General features: G+C 49.2%; 1 protein-coding gene across 1 annotated transcript in view; it reads left to right on the plus strand.

The window, feature by feature from the left end:
* LOC125947228 (uncharacterized) overlaps positions 1-14560 on the plus strand; it is a 41934-nt gene extending 27374 nt beyond the window's left edge. Inside the window, exon 3 of the mRNA XM_049671634.1 lies at positions 14488-14560. Coding sequence (XP_049527591.1) covers positions 14488-14560 — 73 coding nt within the window. The remainder of the gene's footprint in view (positions 1-14487) is intronic.
* Positions 14561-15152: the final 592 nt, after the last annotated feature.

Here is a 15152-nt window from a genome sequence, read left to right on the forward strand (position 1 = left end):
AACAGATGAAGTTCCCATTTTTAACAGCGGAGCTGATTCAGCCGGGCCTAATGTGTCCGCTGAATCCAAAAGTGTGGGCCGATCCTGGCAGCAGTGCAGAAAAGGTCCAAGCTCAATGGCACATACACCTGTGAACTAGCGAAGCTGAGCCTGGATAAGTCTAACTAAGCATGGTGGGGACTAATTTCCTATCGATAGACAATTGATAGCCAATCAATAGCTAGTCGATAATCGATCAATAATCAATAAATTCTCCAAAATGCTGGGGATGACTTGGTAGTGCTTAGCCTAGCCCAAATACCTGGCCAATACCTTACGATAGCCAATCGACAGCCAATCAATAGCTAATCAATAATGGATCAATAATCAATAAATTCGGATAACTTTGTAGTGCTTAGCCTATCCCAAATACGTGGCCAATATCTTGCAATATACAATAAATAGCCAATGAATAGCTAATCGATAATCAATCAATAATAAATAAATTCCGGTAAATGCTGGGGATGACTTGGTAGTACTTAGTCTAGCCCAAAAGCCAGGACTAGCTAGGTGCCCATCATCTCCGCTGGCACTTTAGCATTGCGCCGCCAGTGCAAGCTACGCTATTTTTTTTCTTTTCCGCAAAAACGAACATTGTTTCCGGCGTAAGGAAAAATAAATTATACAAAGAACCACTCCTCAAGCCATTTCCATGTTACCGCTTTTGCGATCGTATCATGTCGATACTATGGCATTATTTTAGCGCTAAGGCCAGTTACTTTTGTGCTTCAATGCATAAAACAGCGTTTTCCTCAAAAAGTTAACTGGAACGCCATGCATTTCGTCGGACACTTTGAAAATTAATATCTCGAAACTAGTTCAGTCCTGAGAATTCGTTCCAAGTAGATATGCCTTGCGAACTGGTTTAGTCCTGAGAATTCGTTCCAGGTGGATACGCCTTGCGAACTCGGCGGCTATAATTCGTAGATTGAAAGATGTGCCATAAGATAATTATTTAAACGTTGATTAGCGTCATTATGTTAATTCTTCAATTAGGCGTTTTGATTTCTCGTGGAAGTAATGGCCGCCTCATCGAGTAGTTTAGGTCAAGGATTAAAACTGTGCTATCTGCCACAGGCAATCTTTAAAAATTTGGTTCAGCTAAAATGAAACGTCCTATATATTTGCATGCTAAATGACATCATAGAACCATATCGTACAAATCAAGGCAAGTGCATGCGCACCACCAGAAAAATAGTAGCACAGGCAATGGGCAGGATTACTGATGTTCCCGTGGGAGAAACAAAGACTTCGGCCTTTTATTGCTTATATACTGCAGCTGATTAAACCTCGAGAAGGCGAGGCTGACAGATACGGTACAATCTGTAATTAAAAAAAGATAATTTTTTTCTTACAGGCTGGGCCTGGTCATGCACACACGGGTCCTAGCTAAGCTTAGTAATGAACGCCCGGGCCCGGGCCGGGTCCGGGGTCAGTAACACGGGCCCGAGTCGGACCCGGGCTTGGAACCACGGGCCCGGGCCGGGCCCGGGCTGGTCTTGGTCATGTACGCCCGGGCCCGGGTCGGGCTCGGGCCGAAAAATCAGGCCCGTGCAGTGCTCTACTTTGCAATCTGTGCCACCTACGCTACCTTGTCCCCCAAACAAACGCAAAACCCCCAATACGGCGAGCACATAAGATTGCCTGGACGATGCCCTCCTTAGGTTTTACGATAGAATTACCACTCTTGAAACTAAAGCCCACCAACTACAACAGGATTTCATCACCTCCGAACAAAGCGGCACCGCGCAATTCGTCGCCCTTAATGACAAACTCGACCGCTTTCTTGAGTCCGTCACGGTGCAATTAGCCACTCTGACCCAAGCCATGACTATTTGCCTAAGAACTCTCCACCCACCGTCCCGAGTGATGGCCAGTAGTCTTGCCCGCTCCGAACTCAAAGTCTTGCAATAGAATTGCAGGGCGTCTGGCCGTATGAAAGCTAGTCTACAGCTGCAACAAGCCGCCTGCCATCATCACCTTACAGGAAACGCATGGAACCGTGCGATTCCCTAGTTACAACATCATGCAAGCCAAACGCAACACCAAACCTCATACAGCCATATTCATATTTAAACACCCACTCTCAATTTGAGGAGATTAACATAGAGGGTGAATTTATCGAAATTGTTCCTTGCAAAATTCGCACCACGGCGTTATACATTCTAAACATTTACAGTCGCCCTGAAGACAAACATCAGAAATTTGACACAGTATTCGTTCATACCCTCTCTGCAGCTGGTAAGCACCCCCTCCTAATTCTAAGAGACTTTAATGCCCCTAGCCTATTATTGGTCCACTCCAGCAGTACACTCAAGGGCAGAACCCTCTGGACACAATTACAAAACCACCGCCTTACACTGCATAACGACACTGACATACCCAGACGACGTAGTAACAGGGTTTCCAGAGACACCTCCCCCGACCTATCGACACACTCAGAGTCCAGCACGTCAACTGTACTAACTTATAGATCAACATCGGCAGCGAGCATTACATCATGCAAACCACCTTATGCTTCCGCCACAAGCCCCGCGAACCAAAGCCCTCAACCACACTAAATGGGACCAGTTCCGCGCTACAAGACAAGTGTCGGCCCCTGCTGACATTGCCGACATCACCGAATGGGCCCAACAACTCCAAGCCGAAGCACAGGCACATACCCCAACCCTCCCTTGCCAAGACATCTTTCCTGAAACGCTGGAAAAAGTGCCGCCATAATCGAATGTTGAGACCTAGAATTGCTCAGGTCGACCTCCAAATTCAAACATATTCCACACAACTTACTAGCCAACATTAGGGCAAGATACGCGACAGCATGCATGGTCGGCTCTGCTGCAAGCGAACGTAACAACAATTACGACATCTCATTGGCCCGACCACCTCACGCATACATCACAGCCACCACATAAGAAAACTCTTACACGCTCACAAAGACAACTTAAAGGGACTCTGGCGAGCTTCGACAAAAAAGTACGGGTAGCTCTCACTAGTGGCGCAAGGCTAAAGACACAGCGGAGCTGATCGCTTCCGAGCTGGTCCTGGCTATACGAAGTGATGCTAAGTTATACATATTTAAAACATCGCCAAAAACACGGACAAGAGAGAACACAGGACGAGCGCTGACTGCCAGCAACACCTTTATTGAAGCCTGCGCAAATATATAAAATTCGCAACGGGCAGAAAGAAAAAAGAAAGAGGAAAGGGAGGGCGAGTCATCGTCAGTCAACTCCTGCTGCGTATGCGTCAAAAAGACTAAATATACAGATTTACCAATACACGTGGTGGACACAGGCTAAACTGATTAACTCCTGAGTAACTTACGTTCCTTATCGCAAAAAGCTATAAATGGGGCACTTACACAGGTGGCTCCTAACTGACACATTGAAAAGGCCTCAAAGATTTCCCTGGCCATCTGATTGCTGTACCTTCTTAACACACGTGTTTTATCTAGGAGTGGTGAACATCCGCACTTTGCACAATGAACAGCCAGATAACTGACTGTCTTATTCTTGACACAGTACGCATGCTCACTCAAACGATCATTAATACAACGTCCCCTTTGCCCTATTGAGGTGCAGCCACAAGAGGTGGGAATTGAATACACTACATTGGTATTGCAATCTACAGGCTTGGCGACATGTCGCTTATTGCACAGTCCAGGCGTTTTCTTTCTGCCCGTTGCGAATTTTATATATTTGCGCAGGCTTCAATGAAGGTGTTGGTGGCAGTCAGCGCTCGTCCTGTGTTCTCTCTTGTCCGTGTTTTTTGGCGCTGTATTAAATTTGAATGATCCGTACCAACTAGCTCGCACCCAAGCCCTTCTGAGCTAAGTTATACGAAGTATATAAGCATTTACTCACCGTCCGTGGCATCGGGGAACGCCTCGCGAAACACTTGCAGTCCGAGCACACGTAGGGGAAGTGGGGCGACAGCTATGCACAGTGCACGGGCGGCGCGCAGCAGACGACACGCCGGGATGACGTCGCAGCGCATGCGCAGTAGCGCGCGGCTGGTGGGAGCTCGGCCAAGCAGCCGCCAGAGGTGCCTGCTGCAGTCACGGTACAGAGGCTAGAATGGGGAAGTGTGTTGAACGCTCCGGCTCGCGCGTGCCCCTTTGGGAGGAAACCGCCAGGTGGCGCTGACACACGCTTACACGTCGGCCGCGACGGCGGCTAGCAGCCGCAGTGCAAGGGCGCTGCGTGGAATGCGATCGTCCGCGCGCGCACCCGAATATGCAATAGCAAAAAAGACAGCGTCGTAATATATAAATTCTCGCTCCTGCATGGCGGAAAATGGCTATAGAGTGGCTATGCTAGCCCTTTCGTAATTGAAAGGCGCCAAGGTAACAATCCGATTGAGCGCGCTTCGATGGTAGAGTGTAGCTTGCTTTAGACTATTTACTCCGGCTGACACCTTATCGAACGCAAAGCAAGAAAATTCCCAGTGGTAACTCGGAAGCAAACATTTTATATTTTGACGCACTGTTTACGCAAACAACTAATTTTTGAAGAGTGGCTCACAATACGTTTAAAACAAACCATTCGCCGTCATCGATTATTTTTGCTACGCGACGCACCTGAGCTGGTGCTTTTTTTTTCTCACGAGAAAAAAAAATGTTTAAATTGTTCACAAACAGTTCAAACAGAACGTTGTGAGCCTGTTAAGTGATGCGACTGAGCTTCAGGTGCTTCTTCTTTTCACGGGAATTAAGACTCTCTCTTTGAGTGCCTTCGTGTACAAGGGAAAACGGATGACCAAAAATAATTTTGTAACTTGGTTGCTAAGGCTGGAGCCATGCGGTGCACAGCCCAATATGACGTCGTTTTTGTGCAGACAGTAGACAAGCTCTTCCAAGCTGTCACTGTGTAGCTCGTTGTAACTGAACCACATCGAAAACAGTAGTTTCGAGGGCGTCTATACAAATGAGAAGAGCTTCTCCGAAGGATGAATGAGGCCCCCATTGACGTAGAACTTGGTGAACATCGCCACCTCTTCGATGGCTTTGCCGGTGGCAAAAAGGAGCTCGTCAAAACATTTCTTGCACACAGACTACAGGGTATATATTTACCCTGTCATGCAGAAGACTAGCCGCGAGTCGTTCATCTTTTCGGGGTAATCATGGTCGGGTAGCATTGCGGATTCAAATCGAGTAACTGGTGGGCTAGTTAGTATGACAATATTTACACAGTAGCGCAGAAGCACACGGACGGCGAAAGAAACAGACAGGACACATCGCTAAGAACTGAGTGTTTGTCGCGATGGGCGGCTGTGTCGCTTGAACTTGCTAGGTTGATTTTTTTGTGTGTTGATGTATATGTGTGTATATATATACACATATGCAGACTATATATATATATATATATATATATATATATATATATATCGGCTCTCATCCAATAAACACTCAGTTAGCGCTGTGTTCCGTCTTCTGTTGCTTTCACCCTCCGTGTGCTTCTGCTCTACATCCTGCGTAAATAAACCATTTTGAACTTCTTTATCATGTGAGAAGCTTCTTCAACCTTCCCACTATCCAGCAATGCGTCCATTTCATGATCTGCATCCTCTATGCTGAGGAGAAGTGTCAGATCGCCCGCTTCACATTTGCCACTGCTGGGAGCTTTGACCAAATCGTAGAAACTAAGACAGTTCACGGTGAGCGAAAATTTGGCAGCAGTACGATAGTAGCATCCAGACACGAAACAATGTTTTCGCACCATTAGTACACATATAGACTTGCTGCAGCACAAAAATAAATGAACGTAACTTTCCACAAGTCAGGGCGGCCGGCGTCACTGAAGCAGCACAGCCGGCGCGACTCGCATCGGGCGACGTGTCTACGACAGCGCGCGCCCCCTCGCGGTTCCCTACCGGCGGCTTCAATGAGCCCCATAGGCGCTGCGTGCCGCTCGGCACACTTCCCCATTCTAGCCGCTGTAGTCACGGACACCGCGAGCGTTCGGCGCTAATGCGGGGAAACGGAGAAGCGTGGATGGCGTTGCCAGTACCTCTGCGCGTTGCCTCGTTGCTGCAGTTAAAATTTGTTTATTGTCTCTCTTTCTCTCTCGCTCTCATTTTCTCTCTCTCTCTCTCCCGAGCATAGCGCGACGCTCCGCGCGGTGGTTGCTAGGCAACGCAGTGGCAGGTGGCACACATTACGGCCGGCTTAAATAGCTCCGCTGTTAAAACACCTTCCCCCCGCGCGCCGTTTCTGCACTCTCCAATACATCGGCATAGCTAATGCGGATCTCACTACACCAATCACAGAAGCCGAGGTGCGCCACGCGCTGGCTAACAAATTTTGCATGACCTCCGCTCCTGGTCCCGTTTAGATTAATAACAATTTGCTCGGTGACCTGGATGATAATTTAGTCAGGGCACTCACCACATACTTTATCACTGCTTCGACACTGGCACCCTTCCATCCTCGTGGAGGGATGCCAACGTCATCTTTATTACCGATCCCCACAAACCCGCCAACACATCCAACCTAAGACCAATCTCACTCACCTCATGCATTGGCAAAACTTCCTAACACGTCATCCTCCAGAGATTCCAATTCACCGTCGACAACACTTTCAGACTCCAAGGCTTCGTGTCAACCGACACGGCGGTCTGCGAGAAAATGACCTTGTCAGACTAATGCAAGCCTTTGTCATCACAAAAGTTAACTTACGCACCGCCATTCTTAAACCTTCTCAGAAAAAAGGAAGACAAGGTCAACACTCTCATTCGAAAAATCTATGAACTTGCCCTATGCCTCCCACTACGCACATCCACAGAATGGCTCATGCAGACCGGTGCCTTCAACAGCTCGTGGAAGCCCATCTCACCTGCCAATACCTCCGAAAACAAAACAGAAACCGGACAACACATTCTTAACTCATTTGGAATTTCCCCAGCCTCTCTCGCTCATCCCAAACACACCATTCCACATCACATCCACGCTAATCCATAATACCACGCTAATCCTAATACCACCACTCTCTTAAAACGTGCACCCTATACATCATATCACACCCACGAGCCAAAGGGCCAAGACCCTACACAGAAAATTCTCCAATTCAATCGACGTGCTCTATGTCGCCGCCGCCGAATATAGCACTGGTTCGAAATATGCCCTCTCGGTAATCAATTTGCAGGGCCAGCTAGCTACGGCCGCCTCTGTCCATGTTTCCTCTCTGGAAAAGGCGGAGGAAGTGGCCATAGCCTTGGCTTTCGCTATTCCAAATTCCCCCGTCATTGTCAGCGACTCAAAACAGCCATCAGCAATTGCGGAGCAGGTCGGATTTCGCGCCCTGCCTTGTCCCTAATCTTCTCTCACGCTCCCACACAAGCTATAGGCCTCATGTGGACCACAGCACACGCGGGTCTTGCCGGCAAGAGGAGGATCACGCTAGCGCCCGAAGATTAACGAACCGGGCGCAGGCATTAAGTCAGTCGCAAATCGTTACCTTCAAGACACGTTGTTTCGCGCGAGATCACTTTCTCACATTCCACACTATACACGTGCACATTATACACTCGAGCGTCTGAACTTTCCTCCGTTGGCGCATCATTATCCACGCAAACGCGAGCTCCTGCGGCGGCAGCTACAGACTCGCACCTTTTGCCTCTCCTTACTTTCTTCACGTCATTCACCCCTCTCACTACCATCCCCCGGCCTGTCGCTTCTGCTCAGCGGCCAAGGCCAATCTCAACCACATTATGTGGGGATGCCCTCAACACCCATTAGCCCCTCCACTTAATAATTTATTAACTATTGAGGAGCAGTGGGGGCTGCCTTGCACAGCTGCAGGTCCGACGTTTAGGAGGACATCCTGGGGTGGGCTGAGAGGGTGGTGGAGGTCTACCTCAAGCAGAACTTTCCCCCATCTACACAGCTGCCCCTTTCCTTTTAAAAATCATGAACCATTCCATTCTTTGAAGGTTGACGACCAGCAAAGCTGTTTAGCACACGACACAGATGTGACACAGAATTATGTGAGAACACATTTTATAAACACGCGCGACGGTGCCGCCGCCCCGGGAGAGCGGCAGGAAACTAGGCACGCAAGCAGTTGGAACGCCGACAAAGGGAGGGCGGAGCGAGTATAGGCATGGCCGACAGAGGTAGTCCTTCTGGGCTACAATCCGGTCGTAGACATCATACCGGCGATGTCAACCATTTTTGAGCCCTGCTCGGCCCTTCTTGTGCCCATGCTTGCGGGCTTTTTACCCATACCATCTATTTTCTCTCAATCCCTATTCAATGCCTTCATGCCCTTTCTCAGATTTCTTACCCTTCCTGGTTTTTATGAACATACGAATAAAACCCTGTGTTGTTACCCTTTCCTTTGACCTCTTAGGGTCCCAGGTGTGACAAGGGTAGTTCAAAGGCGGTTACAGGTCCCGGAGCCCCATACAGGGTTATGTGCGTTGCGCTTTGACCCTTTCTGTACGATCACAAGGATCGGCCCACATCACTGCTCGCGCAGAAGAAAAACGCACGGAACCGTAGCCATAAAAAGCTTGACTTTAAAGTATGAATGGTGTTGTTACTACTACAACCGTAATGCAAGACCAAGAACCACTGAACTCGCCGTGCTTCTGGATGGCCACGCATGTCACTCCTTTCGTAGAAACAGGACTCGACTACTCCGCTATAAGTGGATCTTTCGCCGCCGACTTGAAGAAAGTTAAGACTGCGCGGGAAGACCCTCAAATCCGGACAGCTGAAGGGCACCTATTAACCCCAACTGAAGTCTGCATGGCAAGAATTACAATTCGTGACCGTACTTACGCGGCGACGTTCGTTATCCTCCGCCAGTGTTCGCGAAACGTCATTCTTGGTATGGACTTCCTGAACCAACACTGCGCTATCATAGACCAGAAATTCAAGTGAATAACACTATCCGAAGAACAAGCAATATAGCAGGAGAACTCTCTGAGTCACTATGCTTTCAGTGTTCTTGAAGATCAAGTCAGTGCCCCGCCTCACTCCAATATCATTTTTATCGGCACCAAAACACTGGCTGACTTAGAAGCCATCGTCGAGGGGAACCAACATCTACTGCTAGACGTTGACAAACTTCAGCCAGGAGTACAAACACCTTAGCAAGGGCACGAAGATCGCATATATCGAGGATAATCTACAAACCAGCAATGCGTTTGGCCTGTCAGGTTCTGCCGCATTTACCCCAATGGCGCTAGTTCGGCAATTTTGCGCAACTTTGCGCAACGCAATATTGCCGCGCAACTAGTTGTACCGTTGCGCGCATTTGCGGGCTTCTTTCATGATCGAAAAACACTTTAGTGTTTTAGTTAAAAAGACTAATTCTGTAATTAGGCGGAATCCAAGAAAGTCGCTGTTTCACCCGAAAGGCGAAGCATTAATTGCGATAGCAAATTAGCAGAGTGCTATACGGAGTAAGGATAGTAGTTTTATCGGCTGTATAAGCTTGGGCACATTCACTTACAAACTGAATTAACGAGCACGGTGTCAGCGTGCACAAGCAAACATGAATAGATCACACTCGATGACCACAGACAACGGCTGTCAAAACGCTGGCGTGATCAAGCGCGGCGGCAGCAGCAGCGGGCGAAGGTTCGTGCAGTCTATCGCTTGAACGGAAGTTGAGTGGCGAAGGTGCAGCGCATACAGGAGCCGTATGCAGTCCGCTTTCAAGATGCGGTGCGCGCGACCGCCCGCAATCGCACAAAGTACAACTACGCAGTTGCTCGCAGAGTAGAAGCAGCGCTGCCTTCCCGCTCTCTTCCCTTCACGTGCGAGATTGAGTGGCCAGTTTCCCTTGCGCCTGGTCGCAAGATACGCAGTTCGTGCCGCAGCACAACGCCGCCCCCCTCCCTCCCGTCTCCCCACGGCGTTTCGCGCCGCGCAAGACGTCGCGTTTGCTCTCCGGCGTGCGTTCCCTCACTGTGAAAGCGCGCGTCCCTCACGCGCTTTCACATTCAGGGAACGCACGGCGGAGAGCAAACGTTTGCACTTGCACATACAGCATACGGCGCGCAGCGACAATTTTATTGACCTTGTACTTTATACATAACCTCACGGCGACGACGAAGACCACGGCAACCGCAGGAATCCGCTTGGAGTGTTCATATAATTGCTGTCGCAATAAAATAATTTCAGCATCTACAAGCGACGGCAAACAAAATTACCTTGGTTCTGTACAGCTACATGGCATTCGCATATTTTCACAGCGAAGTTGGTCTAGCTAATCGTAAAAAAGTACCGCCTGTTGCCGGAAAATCTCGCCGAGCTATTACGTCACTGCGTTGCCCAACAACCACCTCGCGGAGCGGTGTGTGCCTCGCCTCCTCTGTGCCTGTGCACATGTTGCCTTGAAATGGGACGTTAAGGAGAGGAAAGGAGTCTATGCGCGCGGCGCGCGCAATGCTCGGGAGAGGGAAAGAGAAAATGAGAGCGAGGTAGAGAGAGAAAGAAATTGTAGCAGCACCAACGGGCAACACGCAGAGCTGCTACCGACGCCACCTGCGTTGCCTAGCCGCGCATGCGCCGAAGCAGTAGCGATGACGTCACTTCGCGTGGCTTAGTAACAGCCCGCGCAGGTACGCGCTCGCTTCGCCCGACACGGACACGGCTCCGCCGAGCACCCGCCAGCTTCGCGCTACAGCGCGTGGGCCGTGACGTCTTCCCGGCGTGTCGTCTGCTGCGCGCCGCCCGTACACTGTGCATAGCTATCGCCCAGTGTGCAGGCGCTTGGCCTCGGAGTTTGCCATAAACGGGGCTGCGCTTTTATGCAGCGGTCGTGCAACTTTCACCAGATATCGACCGCCTATAGCCTCTAACGCGTTCGGCGTCGCCAAGCAACAGCGTTCTTCGCACTGTGCCAACCTTGGTTAGCATGTCTGCGTTTGTGGCATGCCAGGAACGCTGTCTCTCGTAGGCGCCGACGCGTCCAGCGCTAGTCCCGCAAAATGTGGCGAAAGGGAAGGTGCCTCCGAAAATGATCGCTCGAGAATACCTTCCCTACATGCGTAGTTCAATTAAACCAAGTTAAGACCTAGCAGCAACCAAGTTACTACCAAGCAGTAGCAGCCAGAAGCAATCGAGGATGGACACTTTCGCTGTATCTAAGCTTTGCACGACCGAGTACAAACTTGCCCACTGTTTATTTTAGACGGCTACGAGTACGTTCACTTGCGGCCATCGAGATCTTGGCGTCATTGATACCCGCCGCGGTCGCTTGGTGGCTTTGGCGTTGCGATACTAAGCGGTCAAATCCCGACCGGGGCGGCCGCATTTCAATGAGGGCGAAATGCAAACACGCCCCTGTAACGTTCATTGAGTGCACGTTAAAGCACCCCGGTTCGAAATTACTTCGGATTGCCTTAATTGCTCAATTGATACGGCGCACCTCATAATAAGATCGTGTTTCTCGCACGTAAAACCCCAGAAATTAATCTAATGTTTAGCGCCATTGAGATCTAACTCATTTACCATCAACACTTGCTGTTACAGCGCTGGCGTGATTAAGAGCGCCTGTTTCGGGGAGTGAACGGGGGAGAGACAGCGTCTCGCATGAACGCGTGTCTGAGACGAGATACCTTCCCTACATACGCAGTTAAGTTAAACCAAGTTAAGACCTAGCAGGCAACCAAGTAAATACCTAGGAGTATCAGCCAGTAAAGACTAAAGGATCGACAGTTTCGCTGTGCCTAAGCTTTGCATGACCGCGTGCGAACTTGTCTGTTTTTTTAACCTTGGTGCGTGATAGTTCGGACACCCTGTATAGACTAGACTTCAGCGGAATACCGTCTGCTAGAGGAGGATACATGCTAAAGCAGAAATAAAAACTCGCCAGAGTCCGGAAAATAAAGGTTGACGTTAGGTTCACTACAAATGTTTATAGCATAGAAAAAAAAGCCGGCTACGGAGGAAGTGATAAGAAGCCAAGTTTATTTAATTGTGATCCAGTTGTGGTAGATGTTCAGTGGCCCCAGGGGCTCAGCACACAGTGAGGAAGACGGGGAGAACTGACATTGCCTTTATTCGCCGCACATCAGGTGTGTACGACATTAACAAGCACACACAAGGGCACATAAAACACTTGAACAAATTTAGAACCGGCTTCGTGGTGTACATACAATCGTCCGTGGCCAGGCGATAGAGTTCGCCGACTTGAAGCGTCCGTTCCCACTCGACGGGCGACTCACCCCATACACTAACACGTGGAGGTCACCACGATGTGCCGACTCACCGAGGCCAGTGCCATCAGGCGAAGCTGTCGCGCCCCGGCACCGGGGGAGGGAAAGACGCTCACCACCCTGGGCTCGTGGAGCGTGATTGGCGCGTTGGCGGCGAGCTCCACTGGCTCCGGCCCACCCACATACAGGGTCGTCGGTACTGCTAGGCGGCCCCACGAGATGCAGCGCTGTCTGGTTGCGGCGGCGGCTCTCAGGCGGGACTACAGGTACGGCCAACAGGGCGTACCATCAGCCGCCAGAGTCTGTCCCTGGGCCTGACGGGCCTCGGATGGCTGCCCGAGCGGACCCTTAGCCGTTCGTGCGTGCATTGGCGCTCACAGGCACCAAGGCAGACCGATCGCCGTCTCGACCGCCCCGAGAACACGTCTCACCAGGTCCTCGCCTGTCTTAGCTCCTTCTGCCCACCCGTCCGAATCCGAACCGCAGCACACAATCGCGCACCACTTCTTCCTTTACTTCGTCGTGCTGCTGCGCACTCGTCTTCACTCGTCAGACAGTAAAACGTTTTACGTATCAATGAAGGAAACCTTTCCTCGATTTAATGTTAATCATCATCAGCCCATATTTATGTCCACTGCAGGACTGAAGGCCTCTCCCTGTGATCTCTAATTACCCCGGTCTTGCGCTAGCTGATTCCAACTTGCACCTGCAAACTTCCTAACTCCACCTAGTTTTCTGCCATCCTCGAGTGCGCTTCCCTTCTCTTGGTATCCATTCTGTAATTCTAATCGTCCACCGGTTATCCACCCTACGCATCACATGGCCTGCCCAGCTCCATTTTCCCTCTTAATTTCATCTAGAATATCGGCTATCCCTGTTTGCTCTCTGATCCACCCCACTCTCTTCCTGTCTCTTAACGTTAGGTCTAACAATTGTCGGTCCATTGCTCTTTGCGCGGTCCTTAACTTGTCCTCGGGCTTCTTTGTTAACCTCCAAGTCTCTGCCCTATATGTTAGCACCGGTAGAATGCAATGATTGCACACTTTTGTTTTCAACGACAATGGTAAACTCGCAGTCAGGATTTCGCAATGCGTGCCGTATGCATTCCAACCCAATTTTATTATTCTGTAAATTTCTTTATCATGATCAGGGTTACCTGTGAGTAATTGACCTAGACAAACGTACTCATTTACAGACTGTAGAGGTTGACTGGCGATCCCGAATTCTTGTTCCCCCACCAGGCTATTGAACAGTATGCTTGTCTTCTGCATATAAATCTTCAACCCCACCCTTACATTTTCTCAGTTAATGTCCTCAATAATTTGCTGTAATTCGTCCCTATTGTTGCTGAATAGGACAATGTCACCTGCACACCAAAGGTTGCTGAGATATTCGCCGTTGATGCTCACGCCAAAGCCTTTGCAGTCTAAGAGATAGAATACTTGAATTTCATGTTCACAATGGCAGTAAAACCCGCAGATATGTACAACCTGTCGATAGTGTTCATCGATATCTTGAGTTCTATTTGCGTTCTGTACAACGTTGCCAGACCGTTTACAGAACACCGTTTTCTAAGATCGTTTCTGAAACACAAGAACTTACATGTTTTTATTAAACATGTGCCGTTCGTTTGCAGCACAAAATTCGCCCTCACTGTCACAGGATGCCCTGGTACCAAACACTCCAAAATATTTGTTAAAATGCTTTCAATCTTTATTTTCTTGTCTGATTCGTATGAAATTTCCGGAATCTCGAAGACTAGATGGAGCAACTTATTGATAATTGTGCTAGTGTGGGCTATCTTGCAGCTGATTAATATCAGATTATGTCGTATATCCAACCACTACACAAATGCAATCCTTGCATCTTTTTTAATAAGCTTTCTTTCCGGTTACGAAAGGGCCTGGTGATTTCTCAGACAAAATTACGAGCCCCCTCTAAAGACAGGCCGGTCACCTGTAGTCTGTTTGTAGCCGCTGAAAGCAACCAAAAATGAAAGCTGCAGTATTAAATGACAATATTACGAAAAGTGTTTTCACGGCTTGAAATCATGTTTCGCTGTTGTGCATAATCGCACCCCGAAGCTCGGACAAAAGCCTTCCGTTAGCTGGCAGAGCTATTCTTGCGGTCGCTCCTGGCTGAGCCCATTCACCATGTACTGGACGAAGAGGCGTTTACATAGGCATGGCTATTTGTCCTGGCCAATAATATTTATCCTCTATCTCATAATGAAGGACTGGAATAAAAACTTGCAGTAACAATATATATTTCTTTCAGGAGAAACATTACGTATGATGTACAGGAGGCAGACTCACCTGACAAGGCCACCTACTTCGTCGAGAACAGGTAGGTGGTATACTTTATGTTTTACATTGCGTTTTGTCAGCCCTAAGCTTGCTCTGTAAGATTTGACAGAACGCTTTGCAATACAGTGCGCCTTATACTCAGGCGATCTAATTTAAATTCACCATCTGCAAGAAAAAGTGCATGAAAAAACGCCAAGAAAACAGCGCTAGCTAGGACGAAAAATAGCCACCTCCCATTCGCTTATTGTTCGCCTTAGTCCTGTTTTTCAGCGAAGCTGTGTATGGCTAGAGTTCCGTGTATTTCTCGTGCGCGTCAACAAAAATGTGTTCCGATCCTGATGATAGTGCAGAAAGGTTGCATGTGCCTGTGAAAAGCACATGTCATGTGACCCACCGTGGTTGCTCAGTGGTTGGTGTGGGGCTGCTGAGCACGATGTCGCCTGATCGAATCCCGGCCACGGCGGCCGCATTTCGATGGGGGCGAAATGCGAAAACACCCGTGTGGTCAGATTTAGGTGCACGCTAAAGAACCCCAAGTGCTCTAAATTTCCGCCCACTACGGCGTGCCTCACAATCAGATCGTGGTTTTGGCATGTAAAACCCTATACTTTTTAACATGTCATGTGCCTGTGAAGA

This window comes from Dermacentor silvarum, chromosome 7 (assembly GCF_013339745.2).
Source record: "Dermacentor silvarum isolate Dsil-2018 chromosome 7, BIME_Dsil_1.4, whole genome shotgun sequence".
Classification (NCBI taxonomy): domain Eukaryota; kingdom Metazoa; phylum Arthropoda; class Arachnida; order Ixodida; family Ixodidae; genus Dermacentor; species Dermacentor silvarum.